This window comes from Mercenaria mercenaria, chromosome 10 (assembly GCF_021730395.1).
Source record: "Mercenaria mercenaria strain notata chromosome 10, MADL_Memer_1, whole genome shotgun sequence".
NCBI lineage: Eukaryota > Metazoa > Mollusca > Bivalvia > Venerida > Veneridae > Mercenaria > Mercenaria mercenaria.
Genome location: NC_069370.1, coordinates 11,363,382 through 11,379,447, shown reverse-complemented (window position 1 = coordinate 11,379,447; position 16,066 = coordinate 11,363,382). Strand labels below are relative to the sequence as shown.

The 16,066-nt window shown below is 32.9% G+C and overlaps 1 protein-coding gene across 4 annotated transcripts in view; it reads right to left on the bottom strand.

Moving 5' to 3' along the window:
• The window catches only part of LOC123559816 (carbohydrate sulfotransferase 1-like), a 56,971-nt gene extending 41,417 nt beyond the window's left edge, over positions 1 to 15,554 (bottom strand). For 2 of the 4 annotated variants that reach the window (XR_006688019.2, XM_045351934.2), the window contains exons 1-4: positions 14,486 to 15,438; positions 4,455 to 4,574; positions 2,783 to 2,815; positions 1,708 to 1,764 (exon numbers count right to left, since the gene is read on the bottom strand). Coding sequence is in view for 2 of the 4 variants with exons in the window: in XM_045351934.2 (XP_045207869.1) it covers positions 1,708 to 1,764; positions 2,783 to 2,815; positions 4,455 to 4,530 (166 nt within the window). In the remaining 2 variants the exon portion in view is untranslated. Of the gene's footprint in view, positions 1 to 1,707; positions 1,765 to 2,782; positions 2,816 to 4,454; positions 4,575 to 14,485 lie in introns of all 4 variants that reach the window. The other 2 variants (XM_045351935.2, XR_006688020.2) reach the window with 2 other exon arrangements.
• Between the last annotated feature and the right edge of the window lie 512 nt (positions 15,555 to 16,066).

The following is a 16,066-nucleotide window of genomic DNA, read 5'->3' as shown; positions in this document are numbered from 1 at the left end:
AACTATTTTTGGATGTTCGGACACGGTGATTTTTTTAAGTTTGGAAAATTTGAAATAGCATTTTTCTGAATGCTGGGTTCATTTTTATTATATTCTTTTCTGGTTGCTTAATAATTTTACAATTTAAAGGTAAATTTATATATAATATCAATGCACAATAACTAAACATGAGTATAGTTCACTGATTTGTAGCAATTACTCAAGTATTTCTTGTTGTTAAAGCAGTTGTTCTTGCAGACAATACAAGTTATACATCAAGACATTGGTTTGGTATAGTCGTTTCAGTCAAAATCAGATTATCAATATGTATTTTAAATTTTAATAAAGTTTCTTAAGTTACCGAGTAAATACTTGCGTATTAATGAGAAATCAGAACCAGGTTGCATTTTGTGCCTAAAAATAAATTTTATGTTATAAATAGTGACTATAGGTACTTAGCCAGTTGAGTTAAAATATAAATGGGAGTGCCTAAATTGTATCCAGAAAAAAAAGCACGAGAACATCCCTTTAGCGGTATTACCAATTCATCAACGTTAATATGCATGGTATATTCAAAATAATTCTGAGATTAAGGATTAAACATATCTGATAACTTTATTTGAATTAACACTCTTAAAAATGTAATACGAAAAAGATAATTTATTTGCTGATCTATGTAATAACATTTTAATGCAGTTTCTAATTACAACAAAAATGTGTTTTGACAAAAAGTCAGTGCAAAACTGTCTCAAATGACATTTTAAATTGTCTTTTGAATTTCACTCAGACAGCTAAAACACTACTTAGAGAAAATACTGAGTAAGAATAGATGTTGTTTTACAATAATGTTAAAAATCACATAGGACAGTTTAGTAATTAAATCTGAACGCAGTTTTATCCACATTTTGAGTGCAAAACTGTTACCACATTTTAAGTTTTAATGAAATGGGGTGTTTTTCCTTCTCCTTTTGAAAATGCAGATAATACAGTTTCGCATTCAGCCCTCGACATGACCAGAAGAAGCAAGATAAGTGCCTATACAGGAGATCTAGGAAGCATAAAACATTATATTACGTGACCAGGGACAAAAAGCCGAGGGCAACGAGCATTTATTGAACATTACACTGCATGAACAGAACAAGCAAAACAGGTGCCACAGGAAACATTTTACATTACATTACATGACAAGAGGCCGCGGTCGAGTGCTAACATGAAAGGCCAATGCTACTTAGCATTGTATTATAAGGTCATTTATGAATAAATATATTATTTAGTATTTGTAACTATATCTATATCACGCTAAATTCCATTTTCACCATTTTGACGTTTAGTAACCCCGCAAAAGCACACCCTGAGAATTTAAGAGTTATCTTAGTTAAGGAAAACACATGAAACACGTTAATACTTTTGTATAGGATTCCACGTGCATGATGCAGCAATACACAATAGCCAATTTACTTTACTCATTTAATGAACTTATTGATCAGGTTACAAAACACTGTTTGGTTCGGAGACAAACTACATCAAACTTTTACAATTTAGAATATTTCTATATTAATAACACAAATAAATTTAACGTCTTTCCAACAACCAAAACATCCTACATACAAGGAAGCATAATAATAGTAATTTAGAAAAATACTGAGATTCTAGAGTGACCATTCATAATTATTGTCTTTATCACACATATAGGCTTTATCATTGAAAGAAAAGTGTCGGCGCACTTACTTCTAACATTTGGTTTGATTGTTTGTGGTTCACCCGTACATTGTTTTTGGTCCTTACCTGAAACAACACAATACCAAAATTAGCTTCTCCTGGTTATCACATTTTTATAGTATTTCATATGTCGTCTGATAATCTAGCTGATAAAATGGTATTGACAGCTTTGAGTTCTGGTGAGTTATTTCCAGTTGTAAGTTATGTGAAGTAGATTGCATGTACCGCACACAAATAGTGTCCATTGTCATACTGCCATCACAGCAAAATCATTGTAATTGTTATCTAAATTATTATCATTACTATTACTAAAGAAAACTACTGACTGTACCAAAGCATGTCCGTCTGCCTTACATTTCCTGCTGATATTTGAATAATGCTTGAGCGTACAGGCCAATAGGCCTCAGATGCCTTAGGATGATTGCGTGTGATCATTAGTTAATACTTTGTTTTTGGTGTTTCTGGGTCTAAGGTCATAGATCATAGCGATCGAGGGATGACATCATGATGGGGCATGCCGGATTTTCAAACATATTGTTTTTGCTATCTGAAAGTGTAAGTAGGGGCGTTCATGCTCTTGGTCCCGGGAACAAAACCTTCTAGCTGTCGTCAAAGTCTGTACTGTATGATACACATACAATTTTAGTAAAACAATACATTATATTTCCCGGGAATCTGCCATAATTATTTATACTGGAGCTCTGCCATGCAATATTACTGGTCCAGTGAACATTTTTGTTCCTTTCAGTGGTACAGTCACGACAGAACAAATATAGAAAATGTGTATCAGTCGTTCTCTGCACTTCGAATACAGAATATATCCACTGACAGTTATAAGTAGAAAAGATCGTGATAGAGGGATCCGCTTAAGAACTTGCTAAATACAAAAGCAAATATAGAATCTGAAGCAAAGTTTTTATATACAGACTGACGTATTTAACATTAGTACTAATGGTTTAAAAATGAATAATACAAGAATAAAATCTGTAAAAAGTCACAAACAAAGAATATAGTAAGAAGACAAAAGTTCACACTTGCACACCAGCTTTTATAAAAACGTATGTCCTTATTGAATTATACTTACTAAATACATACTGTAGATGCAAAGATATGATTGCTGAAAAAAAAGGTTTTATTTTGTATGAATTAGTTCATGATATACAAATCTTTAATCTGTTTATCAAATATTTAACATGTATAAATAGTGTTTCTTTATATTATCACAAGCGCTTTCAAAATTCAGTAACTAAAAGAACACTTCCTGTATTATAAATCCATTGAACAAACACACAAGTATCAGTGTAACTATAAAAACAAACATCCTTTCAATTAAATCATCAAAATTGCAGAGGTTTTCACATTTTCTTTTACTTTTTAAATGAAATGGTTTTAAATATAGGCAAAGTGTGATAATAAGGGTTATTAATCCAACCATTTGTCATATGTTTTCATGGCTTTTTTATACCTATTGTTTGATCTAGTTTGATAAAACAAAAAAATAGTATAGCTTTATAATATACGATGCCCCTAAAGTGACATGTTACACACTTTTTTTCCAATTAGGTAATGTGAGACTTTTTTTTTTTATTTCGTTTAAACGAAGTCATTTCGTTTAAACGAAATAATCATTTCACTTAAACGAAATCATTTCGTTTAAACGAAATAAAAAAGAGGTCTCACATATATTCATGTTATTATCTATGCATCAATTAATATGCACTCGTTCTTTAGCGAAAGAATATTGCGTTCCGAAAGTCGTACCATATTTCCCGTAACCTATAACTATTTCGTTTAAACGAAATCATTTCGTTTAAACGAAATAAAAAAAAGTCTCACATTACCTAATTGGAAAAAAGTGTGTAACATGTCACTTTAGGGGCACCTTAATAATAGATCTATGGCTGTTGAATTTTGTACTCTGTTTATAATTATCTATTGGTAAAGCGTAAACGAGGTCTTTGTGGATATGAATTCGCAGATTTAAATTTCTGAAGACAAAATGAATTTAAGTTCTACTTTGTCGTTAGTATTTAACTTCGTGAATTGTCACAAACTCTTAAACAAAGAAAATGATTCCCTCGCGAAAATTAATGAGCTCATGGCAAAACTATTGTTGGGATTCAGTTAATTGAGTCACGGTGTTTAGACAACGAATGGATGAAAACGAAAGATACCATAAGATATGTCTTACTTGAAGTCGACAAGACATAATGAGTAAATGTTAAAATTAAAATGATTAACAGGTACCATTAAATTGGCATGTTGGTCTTGCAGACTGCAATTTTTTATTGTTAACAAATAAAATCCAGTAATCATATTCAAATGTCGAGCAAAATGTGAGCCAAAGTGTTCAGCGAATTGGGTGAAAAATTGAACTTTTTGTTATATTATCGTTAGATTTTTATTCCGGGCTTGTCGGGATATAGAGCGGAGGCAGTGATCCAGTGGTATTACTGTCTGATTACTAACCAGCGGTGGAGCATTTGAAACCCTGCTCCTCTTATTAAAAATACTAGCTTTGGGTTAACTGTCCCTTTTAATGTTGATTTACACCTCGCACGCTAAAGAATCAGAGAAGCTTTTAGAAATGAAGCGTTGTCTGTATCTTGCACTATGCTTCTACTTACATTACTTACATTACTAACATTCTGCTGATGCAGTCACCCACATGAGTTACCAAAGGCCACTGTAAATATACTAATATACATGTTCAAACAGACGAAGGCGGAATTAAAGTGTATGCTTTAAATTATTACCTGTACCGAACATAGCTATCAGGAGCGTACACTTGCTTTTGTTAGATATGCTTTTTAAGTTTCTACATCCATACATCTTATTCGTGCGAATTGTAGGGGCACTTGTAAACCTCGTTTAATCTACAATTAACAAAATACTTAATCACATATTGCAAAAAAGGACCCATCGATTTTTCGTATATGTGAGAAACTCTTACATAACTCAGTGGAGTAAGAGTCCTTTACCTTATGTAACATTATGGAAAAAGTATTGCAGGGATTTTAGCTTTCAAACGAAGTGATAATTTTTAATTACCTACAAGAAAGAGTGATTTCTCTTGGTAAAAATTTAAATGTTTTGAGCTCTTAGAAAAACTGGAAACTTTTCCTTTTATGGAAATACTGAAAAAAGTGATTTTTTTAAATTATGTTGGACTATCATATTCATTTTATATGGTACTTCATTTACTATGAAAACAAATAGTTTGATAATGAAAACAATGTGATAAAATAAAGCAAAATTATGAAAAGGTCATAACTGGGAGCGCCATAATGAAAACTGAAAAAAAAATATTTTGGTGAACAGTTATCCAATGCGATGATGTCATAATTATAGCCCGTGCAAAGATCAGACACAAGTACCGTAACTCTTTATACGGGATACAACAGAGATACACTACTATTCTAAATAATGCGGAAAAGTATGCAGGGAAAGGCAGTGGTTAATTAAAACGATAACACAGTGAGTTAAGCAGTGTGAATGAACTGGATACAAGCGCACCCAGAAAGAACCCTAAAAACAATTTAAAAGCCAAAAAGATCCAATGCAAGATACAGCTACACCAAGTAAACTAAAAAATGTACTAACAAAGGCTGATGACATCCCGAGAACAATGATAAAAGTTATGATAACACAAATGAAAGAAGAACTTCTGAAATCGGTTGAAAAAAGTTGAAGTACTGAAAACAAACATTTTTGACAGGGATGTAAAAAAATGCTTCGCTCCCAAAATGATATGCACATTGTAAGTATCATGATTCTGTCCAATTTCGAGTTCACTATAGCTTACGGGAAATATGGTACGACTTTCGGAACGCAATATTCTTCCGCTAAAGAACGAGTGCATATTAATTGATGCATAGATAATAACATTTTTATTACATCCGTATCTACAAGTATAAATGTCATGTGAATATTTGAATTTGTTCAATGGCTTAAATGATTGACAATATTGAACAAAACAAAAGAATTTATGCCAAGACACACGTTAATTAAAAATACGTCACGCACCCGGTATGAAACTCAGGCGTCTATGTTTATATCGACCTATCGGTACCATAGTTATTTAACAGGGAATAGAAAAAATATGTAATAACTTCATTTATTGTGCGTACTTTTTTTCTCCAAGGACTAATTGCTGGTGTTATAGGAAACTTCTTAGTAAGTTTTATGCTAAGACGAGTAATGGGCCCAGTTAATGAATTCTACTTTTGTGCGTTTAATATATAATAGTCATACTTTGCGGAGCATTCATTGATTTTACAGATATTTTCTTGTTAGAAATCGATTTTAAGAGGCAAATTAAAATGGATCTACTGTAATTTCTTTTGCATTTGTCAAGATTTTTTATCCGTGAACAATACACTTTCATACCTATGAGCAGGCAGTAAAAGAATTTATTAAAACCGCCTAATGTGAATACTATTATACGTAGTTCATATTGTATTGTATTGTATACGCTGTGCTGTCATTACATTATATGAATGTATTATAAACATGTATTGAAAAGACATTATATATTTTTACTGAAATCAGGTTGCTATTAATACATAACAAGACTGATTAGATACAATGTGTCCATTTAAGCGGGTTTTTTTTTCTTTTTTTTTAAAAAAATTCAACGTCATGACATCGATTATCATTGTACCTAAGTGACGTTAAAATGTAGATAATGATTTGGTTAATAAATGGCTTGGAAAAACCAAACAAATACATTGATTAATGATAATAAATACATTTAAACATTTAAACGCCAATAAAGACACATTAACGCTTCATTTACATAATTTTCAAACATTTCTGACTTTGGGCCGATTTTGACCATTTCTAAATTTAGCCTTTTGTCATGAAACGTGGAAAATGGATAGATGGCAATTTGGAGAATGCCAATGTCATTTAACTGTATGGGTATAGTTATAAATATTGTTGTTACGGCATAAACAGTCCAAGAACATGACAAAACTGTGTCATTCTGCAGTTTCGTGAAACTACGAGGGATTGTCGTCAAAACTAATGACAAAGTAAAACACATATCATTTATTCACTAATACACGGTATTTAACATATTTTACGATTGTTGTAAATTTCTACATACGACTGTTGCCATATTAAACATTCAGTTACTATTGTTTACTTAATTCTAGCCCACATAAGTCGTTCTGATTTGTCTTCTGCTGAAAGGCAAATTCTATTAAAGGAATACAACGCTTCCCACTTTTGTTGGAAGTACAGTAATGTTGATAATAGATACGTATGAAATTTACAGTTGACTTTAACTTGTTATAGTGATGTCTGTAAGTGTTTTATCAGAATTATAGATACTATTAGGTACTTCTTAAAAATATATACATGTATGGTGGCTGTCACGTATTTTTTGGTTATATTGGATTTTTTTGAGTGGGTCTTATACTCATCTCATGTTTTACCCTATACGATAATCAACTATGTCATACCTAAGCTTAACAAGAGGATCAAGATGGCCCTAGGTCGTTCACTTGAGACACACATCATAACAGTGTAAATATGCTTCCCAGATGACCCATATTTGAACTTGGCCTAGAGTTCATCAAGGCAATCTTGACTAAATTTTATGAATATCAAGTGTAAAATGCAGCCTGTATTGCGTACAGAAGGTTTTTCTTTAATTTGACCGGGATACCTAGTTTTTAACCCTAGATGACCCATATTAAAACTCGACCTTGTAAAATGCAGGTCCTATTGCATGCAGAATGTTTTTCTTTGGTTTGATCTAGTGTCCTAGTTTTTTTACTAATATTCTAACTTGACCTAGATTTCATCAAGGCAATTATTGTGACCGAGTTTCATGAAGATCAATTGAAAAATACAGCCTCTATCGCATACACAAGGTTTTTCTTTGATTTGACCTAGTGATTTAGTTTTTGACTCCGGATAAAACATTTCAAACACCTTCTGGATTTTATCAAGGCAATCATTTTGACTAAATTTTATGAATATCCAGTGTAAAATGCATCCTCTATTGCGTACACAAAGCTTTTTGTTTAATTTGTCCGTGTGACCTAGTTTTTAATCCAGATGACCCACATTCAAACTTGACTTAGCTTTCATCCAGACAACCATTCTGATCAAATTTAAAGAAGTTTTGGTGTAAAATGCAGTCTCTTTTGCATACAAAAGCTTTTTCTTTGATATGACCTATTGACCAAGTTTTTGATCAATGATGACCTACATTCGAACTTGACCTAGATATTATAAAGGCAATCGTCCTGACCAAAATCCATGAAGATCAATTGAAAAATACAGTTTCTATCGCATACCCAAAGCTTTTCTTTGATTTGACCTAGTGACCTAGTTTTTTTATCCCAAAAAGAAACTTATTTTCAAACTTAACCTAGATTTTATTAAGATAATCATTCCGACAAAATTTCATGAAGATCAATTTAAAAACACAGCCTTAATTGCATACAGAAATTTTTTCTTTGATTTGATCCAGTTGCCTAGGTTTTGACCCCAGATGACTCATTTCCAAACTTGGCCTAGATTTCATCAGGACAATCATTCTGATCAAAATTCATGAAGATCAATTGAAAAATGCAGCCTCTATCGCATACACAAAGTTTTGATTTAATTTGACCTAGCGATCTAGTGTTTTATCCCAAATGACTCATTTTCGAACTTGACCTAGATTTCATCAAGGTAATCATTCTGACAAAATGTCATGAAGATCAGTTAAAAATACAGCCTCTATCGCATACACAATGTTGGCAGACAGACGGATGCCGGACAATGAGCGATCACAAAAACTCAGCTGAGCATTGCTCAGGAGAGCTGAAAATGAAAAGAGAAACATCTAAAATTGGAGATACGAGTATTGGCAATTACCCCTCGATAAGGTGATTGTTGTATCACTATTGGAGTTACAATGATTGTTTTCTAATTAATAACAGGCGCATATATGTGGGTCCAAGACCTTGAAATTTAATGATATAATTGCACTTTGATAGAGATTTAGTAGGTCAAAGGTCAATGTCACATTGGCCAATAGGCTAAAACAATTGTCTATGATTATAAAATGATATTATGTGATTGTAGATGACTTACAGTGTTACTACATCTTACGGAGATAAGCATATTGCTTCTTGTAGCGAGGGAGTTGTTGTAGAGAGAGACTCGGCCGCCAAGGTACATGGAGCTTATTTGCACTTACACGACTTCAACGAATTTTTACTTAAATTAAGTTTAAATAGAAAATGCTGAGCTTAAACAATTTGCTTATTATGCATATTGTTAATAGATTGCATATTTGAAGTTTTACTCAAAACACTTAAAAACACAATTTAATCACCTTTCCCGTAAGAACTGCCAACGAACGTGTGTACAACAACTGACTACTGTACACTAATTTTATCCGTCCATACTCACGAAAACTTCTTTTGTGTATTTTTTCTTCTTTTGTTATTTGTCCTTTACACATAACTGGTACCCGTGTTACGACAAATCATTCATTACACCCTGCTTCAAAACTAGGTACCATTGACATTCAACAGTATATGTCTACGTTATTTATCAGATATTCCCGTCCTGTCTGACACAAATCCGGATGTTCCGTAATATAACGGGACATTGCCGACGTTACTCAAAAGAGGTGATATGTTGCTTCGGTACGTCAGTTTTGTGTCGTTTGTCGCTGTAGAGGAATTATTGTTCTTTGAAGGGAAAAGTGCATTAAATCGGCTTAGAATAGCCGCCGGTTTCTTTTTGCCACGCCGGTATTTGGCAAATTCAGCCCATATTTATACGCGCTTTACAAAAATGAAAATTGCCTGAAATTGTTACATTAACCCACCTATTTTAAAGTTAGTATGTTTTAATATGATGTCATTACTAGTTTTTTGTTAATGAGTACGAGAAAATTACATTTGCCATGGCAAAAGCGGTTTTGCCATGGCAAATCGGTCTTTTGCCATGGCAAGTAAATTCATGATTTTGCCATGGCAAAATTGCCATGGCAATTTTTTTTTCATTTTTCTTAAAAAGTGATTTAACTATTTCCAAACGAATGTATTGGTAGAAATATGTTGTTTCATATCGATAACTCACTTTTTTTTATTTTGCCATGGCAAGATTCTGCCATGGCAATTTTGCCATGGCAAGGTACTGCCATGTCAATTTTGCCATGGCAAGTTTCTGCCAAGGCAATTTTGCCATGGCAAGTTTCTGCCATGGCAACTTTGCTATGGCAAGATTCTGCCATGGCAAAATTTTACCATGGTAAGTTTTGCAAAATATTTTAAAGGAAGTTTGATAATTTTAGGGATTATGAAATACAATACTGACAGAAACAGAGAAGATTTTAGATTTCTTGGCACATTTAAATCAGCAAGAACAGAATCTTGCTACATAGATTGTTTCACCATTACTGGGGTAAATGCTGATTGATTTATAGCTATGAAATTAACCTAACAATATGCAGTGATAGCAATAATTCATACGTTTCTGAAGAACAAAAGTTATGAATGAAAAGAATAATACAATATGTTCATGACGTAATGATATTATAATTCACAATGTGTAGCAAAGCTGATTATCAAGTAACTATCTACTTGCAAAGTACATTGTATGTTATGAAATATAGTCATTTTTATTTATAAACATGATACGTCAGCAGTGTAATTTTCAAATAGAAAAGACCGATAAAACGTTTTCCGTATACAGTACAAACGTATTTTCAATATTTTAGTAATGCTAACTTAAAGTAAATAGCTTGTATTGCGTATATAATTTTTTGAAAAGTAGTACTACAAATATTATTCAACGGAAAATATTTTGTCCGAACGATTCTCAGGCGAAAATAGAAGACTACTAAATAAGCATTTATAGCCAAAGTGTTATGACGAATTTAAAGTATCTTTACAAATCCTCGCGCGATATAGTGTAAACTTAATGAATTTGCGAGTCGAATGTTAAAATATTAGCCAGAGGTATCTACATTCAATCAAACAAGAAGCTGCGTTTAAGTGACAGGGGCCAGTTTCGCATTTGGCCCCGGGTACGTTTTTAAATAAAATAGACATATGCACTTTACAGGCATATATATTCAACTGGTTATTTATGATGTGTATAGAACTAAGGATTCCTGCGTACGAGTTATTATTGTGTAAAATAAATATGTGCATGTATCGATTTTCCTAGCTCCATGTAGACGACCGGGTCTAAAACTTTACCTTAGGTAACGGAAGTCAGACGAATGGGAAACAGTCATCCATCCATCCAGCTTCAGCTCAAAGTAGCGGAAAAAAGTAAACGGTCATGAGACACTTTTCTTCCCACTATTATTTTCTTCTGGCCACATGCTTTAAAAGTATGCATGTGTTTTAGGTCAGTCATTTGCAGATAATACGGTACAGGTCGAGCAAGGTGTACATTTTGGGCCATTTTTGTGTAACAATTTAGTGTCCTGAAACCTGCGTTTTACTCGTTTCTATCAGAGAAGCAACAGAATCGGCAGACTGGAAATGTCACATAATGAAGTGCTATGTGTACGAACCTATAACCGGTTTCGCTTGTGTGTGACATTCTACGGGTTTTGCAAAATGCTCATTTTTGTAACATAGCATATGTTGCACAAACCTATGTACAAGGAAAAATCTGATACACATTCTTCCTATTCGTCATTAAAAATCGCTGTATTCACAATTATGTCTAGAATGTGTAAGTACCTCAATGCAGATCAAGAATATATATATATATAAAAAAAACAAAAAACTTTAAAGCGCTAAACATTTTTGTTCGGATATTTTTTTCTATTTTTGCGCGGCTATGATTATCCAAGCCTGCTAAAATTCTCGAGTCGAATATAACATCAAAGGTTAAGATACTGTGATAATAACTAATATCGTATTTCATATTAAACGAAAGAAACTTACTTTTTATATGTGTAATTCGAGAAATATGAAATATGTATTGTTCTAAACAGAAAAATATATGTCATATGATCACCGTTATATAATATTACAATTACATTTCATCAATTTTTAGTCATTAAAACAAGGAAGTAAAAAACTACTCCTTGCCACTGAAAATTAACATTAGCATTTATCCCAACAATGGCGAAATAATCTTTGTAGCAAGATTCTGTGCTTGTCGATTTAGATGTCCCAACATAGGAAATATAAAATCTTCTCTGTTCCTCTTGTATTGTATTTCATAATCACTAAAATTATCGAACTTCCTTTAAAAATAACTTGATTGCCAAGGCAAATTAAAATAAACAACTGAGTTATCCGTATGAAACAATATATTTCTACCAATGCATTCATTTGGACATAGTTAAATCACCTTTTTATGAAAAATTAAACAAAAATGTAGCAGTGTGCACAACGCCCAACTTCATAGTGCTGCCTCACTAGAATATCACTCCGTAGAAACGTGATATGTTACCTCACCCAGTAACATTATACTGACACCGGACTGACAATTCCTAAGACTACCGTCTTGAGCGCCAAGTGAGGAAGCTTCTAACACCATTTTTACGTCTTTGGTATGACGCGACCGGGCATCGAACCTATAACCGGTTCCGCTGGTGTGTGACTTTCTACGGGTTTTGCAAAATGCTTATTTTTGTAACATAGCATATGTTGCACAAACCTATGTGCAAGGGAAAATCTGATACACATTTTGTCTATTCGTCATTAAAATCGCTGTATGATGTCTTGAATGCTTAAGTACCTCAATGCAGATCAAGTATATAAAAAGAAAAACTTTAAAGCGCTAAACAGTTTTGTTCGGATATATTTTTTTCTATTTTTGCGCGGCTTAGATTATCCAAGCCTGCTAAAATTCTCGAGTCATATATAACATCAAAGGTTAAGATACTATGATGATAACTAATATCGTATTTCATAAAGAGAAGAAACTTACTTATTTGATGAATAGATATGTTCTGTAATTTAAGTAATATTTGTATTTTTCTAAATAGAAAAAATATATGGCACACGATGACGTTATATAATATTAGAAATATCTTTCATACATTTTTTTCATTAAAACAAGGATGTAAAAAACTCCTTCTTGCCGCTGAAAATCAACCAGCATTTATCCCAGTAATGGTGAAACAATCTATGTAGCAAGATTCTGTGCTTGCTTATTTAAATGTGCCAACACAAGAAATCTAAACTCTTCTCTTTTCCTGCCAGTATTGTATTTCATAATCCCTAAAATTATCAAACTTCCTTTAAAATATTTGAAAAAATAAATTAATTGCAATGGCAAAATCTTGCCATGGCAAACTCACCATGGTAAAATCTTGCCATGGCAATGTTGCCATGGCATAATCTTGCCATGGCAAAGTTACCATGGCAGAAACTTGTCATGGCAAAATTGCCATGGCAGAACCATGCCATTGCAAAATTGCCAATGCAGAATCTTGCCATGGCAAAGTTGCCATGGCCAGTTTTTGCCATGGCAAATTAAAAAGACACAGAGTTATAGATATGAAACAACATATTTCTACCAATACATTCGTTTGGAAATAGTTAAAATAACTTCTTAAGAAAAATGAAAAAAAAAAAATGCCATGGCAAAATCACGAATTTTCTTGCCATGGCAAAAGACCGATTTCCCATGGCAAAACCGCTTTTGCCATGGCAAATGTAATTTTCTCGTACTGATTTACAAAAAACTAGTAATGATATCATATCAAAACATACTAACTTTAAAACAGGTGGGTTAATGTAACAATTTAAGGCAATTTTCATTTTTGTAAAGCGCGTATAAGTATGGGCTGAATTTGCCAAATACCGGCGTGGCAAAAAGAAACCGGCGGCTATTTTACGAAGAGTTGTGTTTGCCGCTGAAATGAGGGAATCGCTCAAGAGAGGTGTTGTTTAATGAGGGAAGACAGTTTGTGAAAAAATGTAAAAATTCGTGTTTGTCGATCGGTCAGTATTACAGTAGTTTTTAAGGCATTGTGGCATTTTTATGAGAGTTATATGTTTGTAGATTGTGACGGCATGAATTGAGCAAATTTGGTTTGTAGCATTATGATAATATTTGATATTGATAATATGTTTTGTTTTTGTTTAGTTTAATTGCCTTGTAAGAATTACGAAAATAAGTATTTCAGTAAAAGTTTCTGAGTTGTAATGTTTGATTTGGAATATTCTGATTATGGGTCATGCCTCTGTTTTAACTTAGGGACTGTCATTGAGTCGAATATTAGCTATGCAAGGCTAATTTTGACTGCCTACTGGGAAATGTTATACCTGAACATGTTTATTGAAAAACTCGAGAAAATATAGTCAGGGTGCGATAATGCATTGACACATAATTTCTAGACCCAAACATCTGTGTCGCTGAACATTTTTCTCTTTGTGTATTATTTTGGGCTCAACGTGGGACTGTAGCATTTAAACGAAGCATGTAATTGCTTTATTTATACTGTACCAACTGTAATTTGAGATCGAATTCCACAAACCGCTTTGTATAAAACTTCATGAAAAATTAAGGAGAACAAATGCAAAAAGCCCGGTAGTTCAGTTGGTAAAGGATTATATTGTGAAGCCTGGGCTCGAGTCTCAGTTTGGCTGCACATTTTCCTTTGTACATCAGCATTTTCAACAGTTTGCATTGCGTACAAGAGGCTTAATTTACAATTCCAGGCAACCTTGTGTAATTCATTATTGCCATACCATGTAAAGAACCAAATAAAGCAATTTAGAAACCAAATAAAACAAATGTTCTAGAACTAAAAATGTCATTATTTGAATTATAAATAGTGGTACAGAATACTTGCCTACAGCTGTATGTTCGAGGCGTAGAGTGAATAGAATGATGTTCGGTAGTATCTAGTTGCCTGTCCAAATTAGAAAATTAGACTTCAAATACAGTAAACACATGGATCCCAAGATATAGTAGGACCTATTATCTCCAATGTAATGAGATGACCATAGGGCCTTGCAATGAATTTTTGACAATATGAGAGTAAGTGTACTGTTCTTGAGATCTATGAGATTGTTTCAAAATTTTCTTGGCCCGTATAAAACACTATAAGTCCATTATAAATATATTCATTTATTTACACTGTACAAGCTTTATTTATGTCTTTAAACTCTTAGTTTATACTATCAACGATCAACACTATAGTAATCCTTTTATACAATGTAGAAACGATGTAATGTCGGAGCTCTACTCCTGTAAACTGACACAACAAAAGTAGTGCAAACACTTATTGTGTGAATATAGATTAAACAATACAACTTTGCGATTGTCTCCCATTCATGTATCAAAGTCTCCACCAAGGTTTCTGTATTTACTACAAATGAGATAGTAAAGACCCATTTAACGTGGACACCTTTTTTACGTCTGTCAGACAACAACTTCAAGTTGTCCGACAGCACAAATAAAATATAATGCTAATAAGAGAGTGTTTTTTTTTCTTTCATTTAGAAGTAATAAACAGAAATAATGCAACAGAAGGTCCTAATGATGCTGATTACATTTGCTTATCCCCAGAAAATATGTAAAATTTCAATACATGTATACCCACACAAAGGACAATTAGGATTCTCTTGTCCCCAGAATTTCCAGAATCTGTACTATCCTTTGTAATGAGGCAACAATATGCCCTTGCAATGAATGGTGGTATATATGAGGGTATGATATAAAGAATACCAAAGTACCCACACATTTTCTGCAATTGTCGCCCTATGTTCCATTTAATCATCTTATAATTTAAAAGAGTGGCCAAATATGGACCAATTGAACGGGCAAAACTACCTTTCTCCTGTCAAACAACTTTTTAGCTTGCTTTGAGCCGTCCCCACAATGATGATTTGAATCTCAACAGTAACACTATTGGACAGACAGGTAGACAGACAGAAATACAGACAATACTATACCAGACATGGCCAACTAAATCTATAAAGAGAATACTACACATTTTTCAGCCGTTTTTAATTCTTATGACCGAATACGGACTTTCTCATGACTCTGTCTTTACTTATCTTTAACAAAACACCAAGTCAAAAAGATAATATTTCTTAGTCATGCTTAAACTAAACTAGGTCTTTTTAGAGTCAGGGGCAATAATTCACTTCAGCACACAACAAATCATAACAAAACATATAAATAAATCTATTCAGTCCTGTGAAATAACTATTTTTGTAGTTTTTGTCTAACAGTTTAGTAAACGAAGTCCTATCTAGTCTAATATATGTCTGTCGGCCTTTTCTCTCCCTCTCTATTTAAAAAAAACATGCACTTTATATATTTTATAAGCTTTATGCTGACATTGCTATATTTGCAAACTGGTTATAAATGGTAACATGTAATCACTTTGCTGTGGATATTAAGGTATTTGGGCCAAAATTGACTT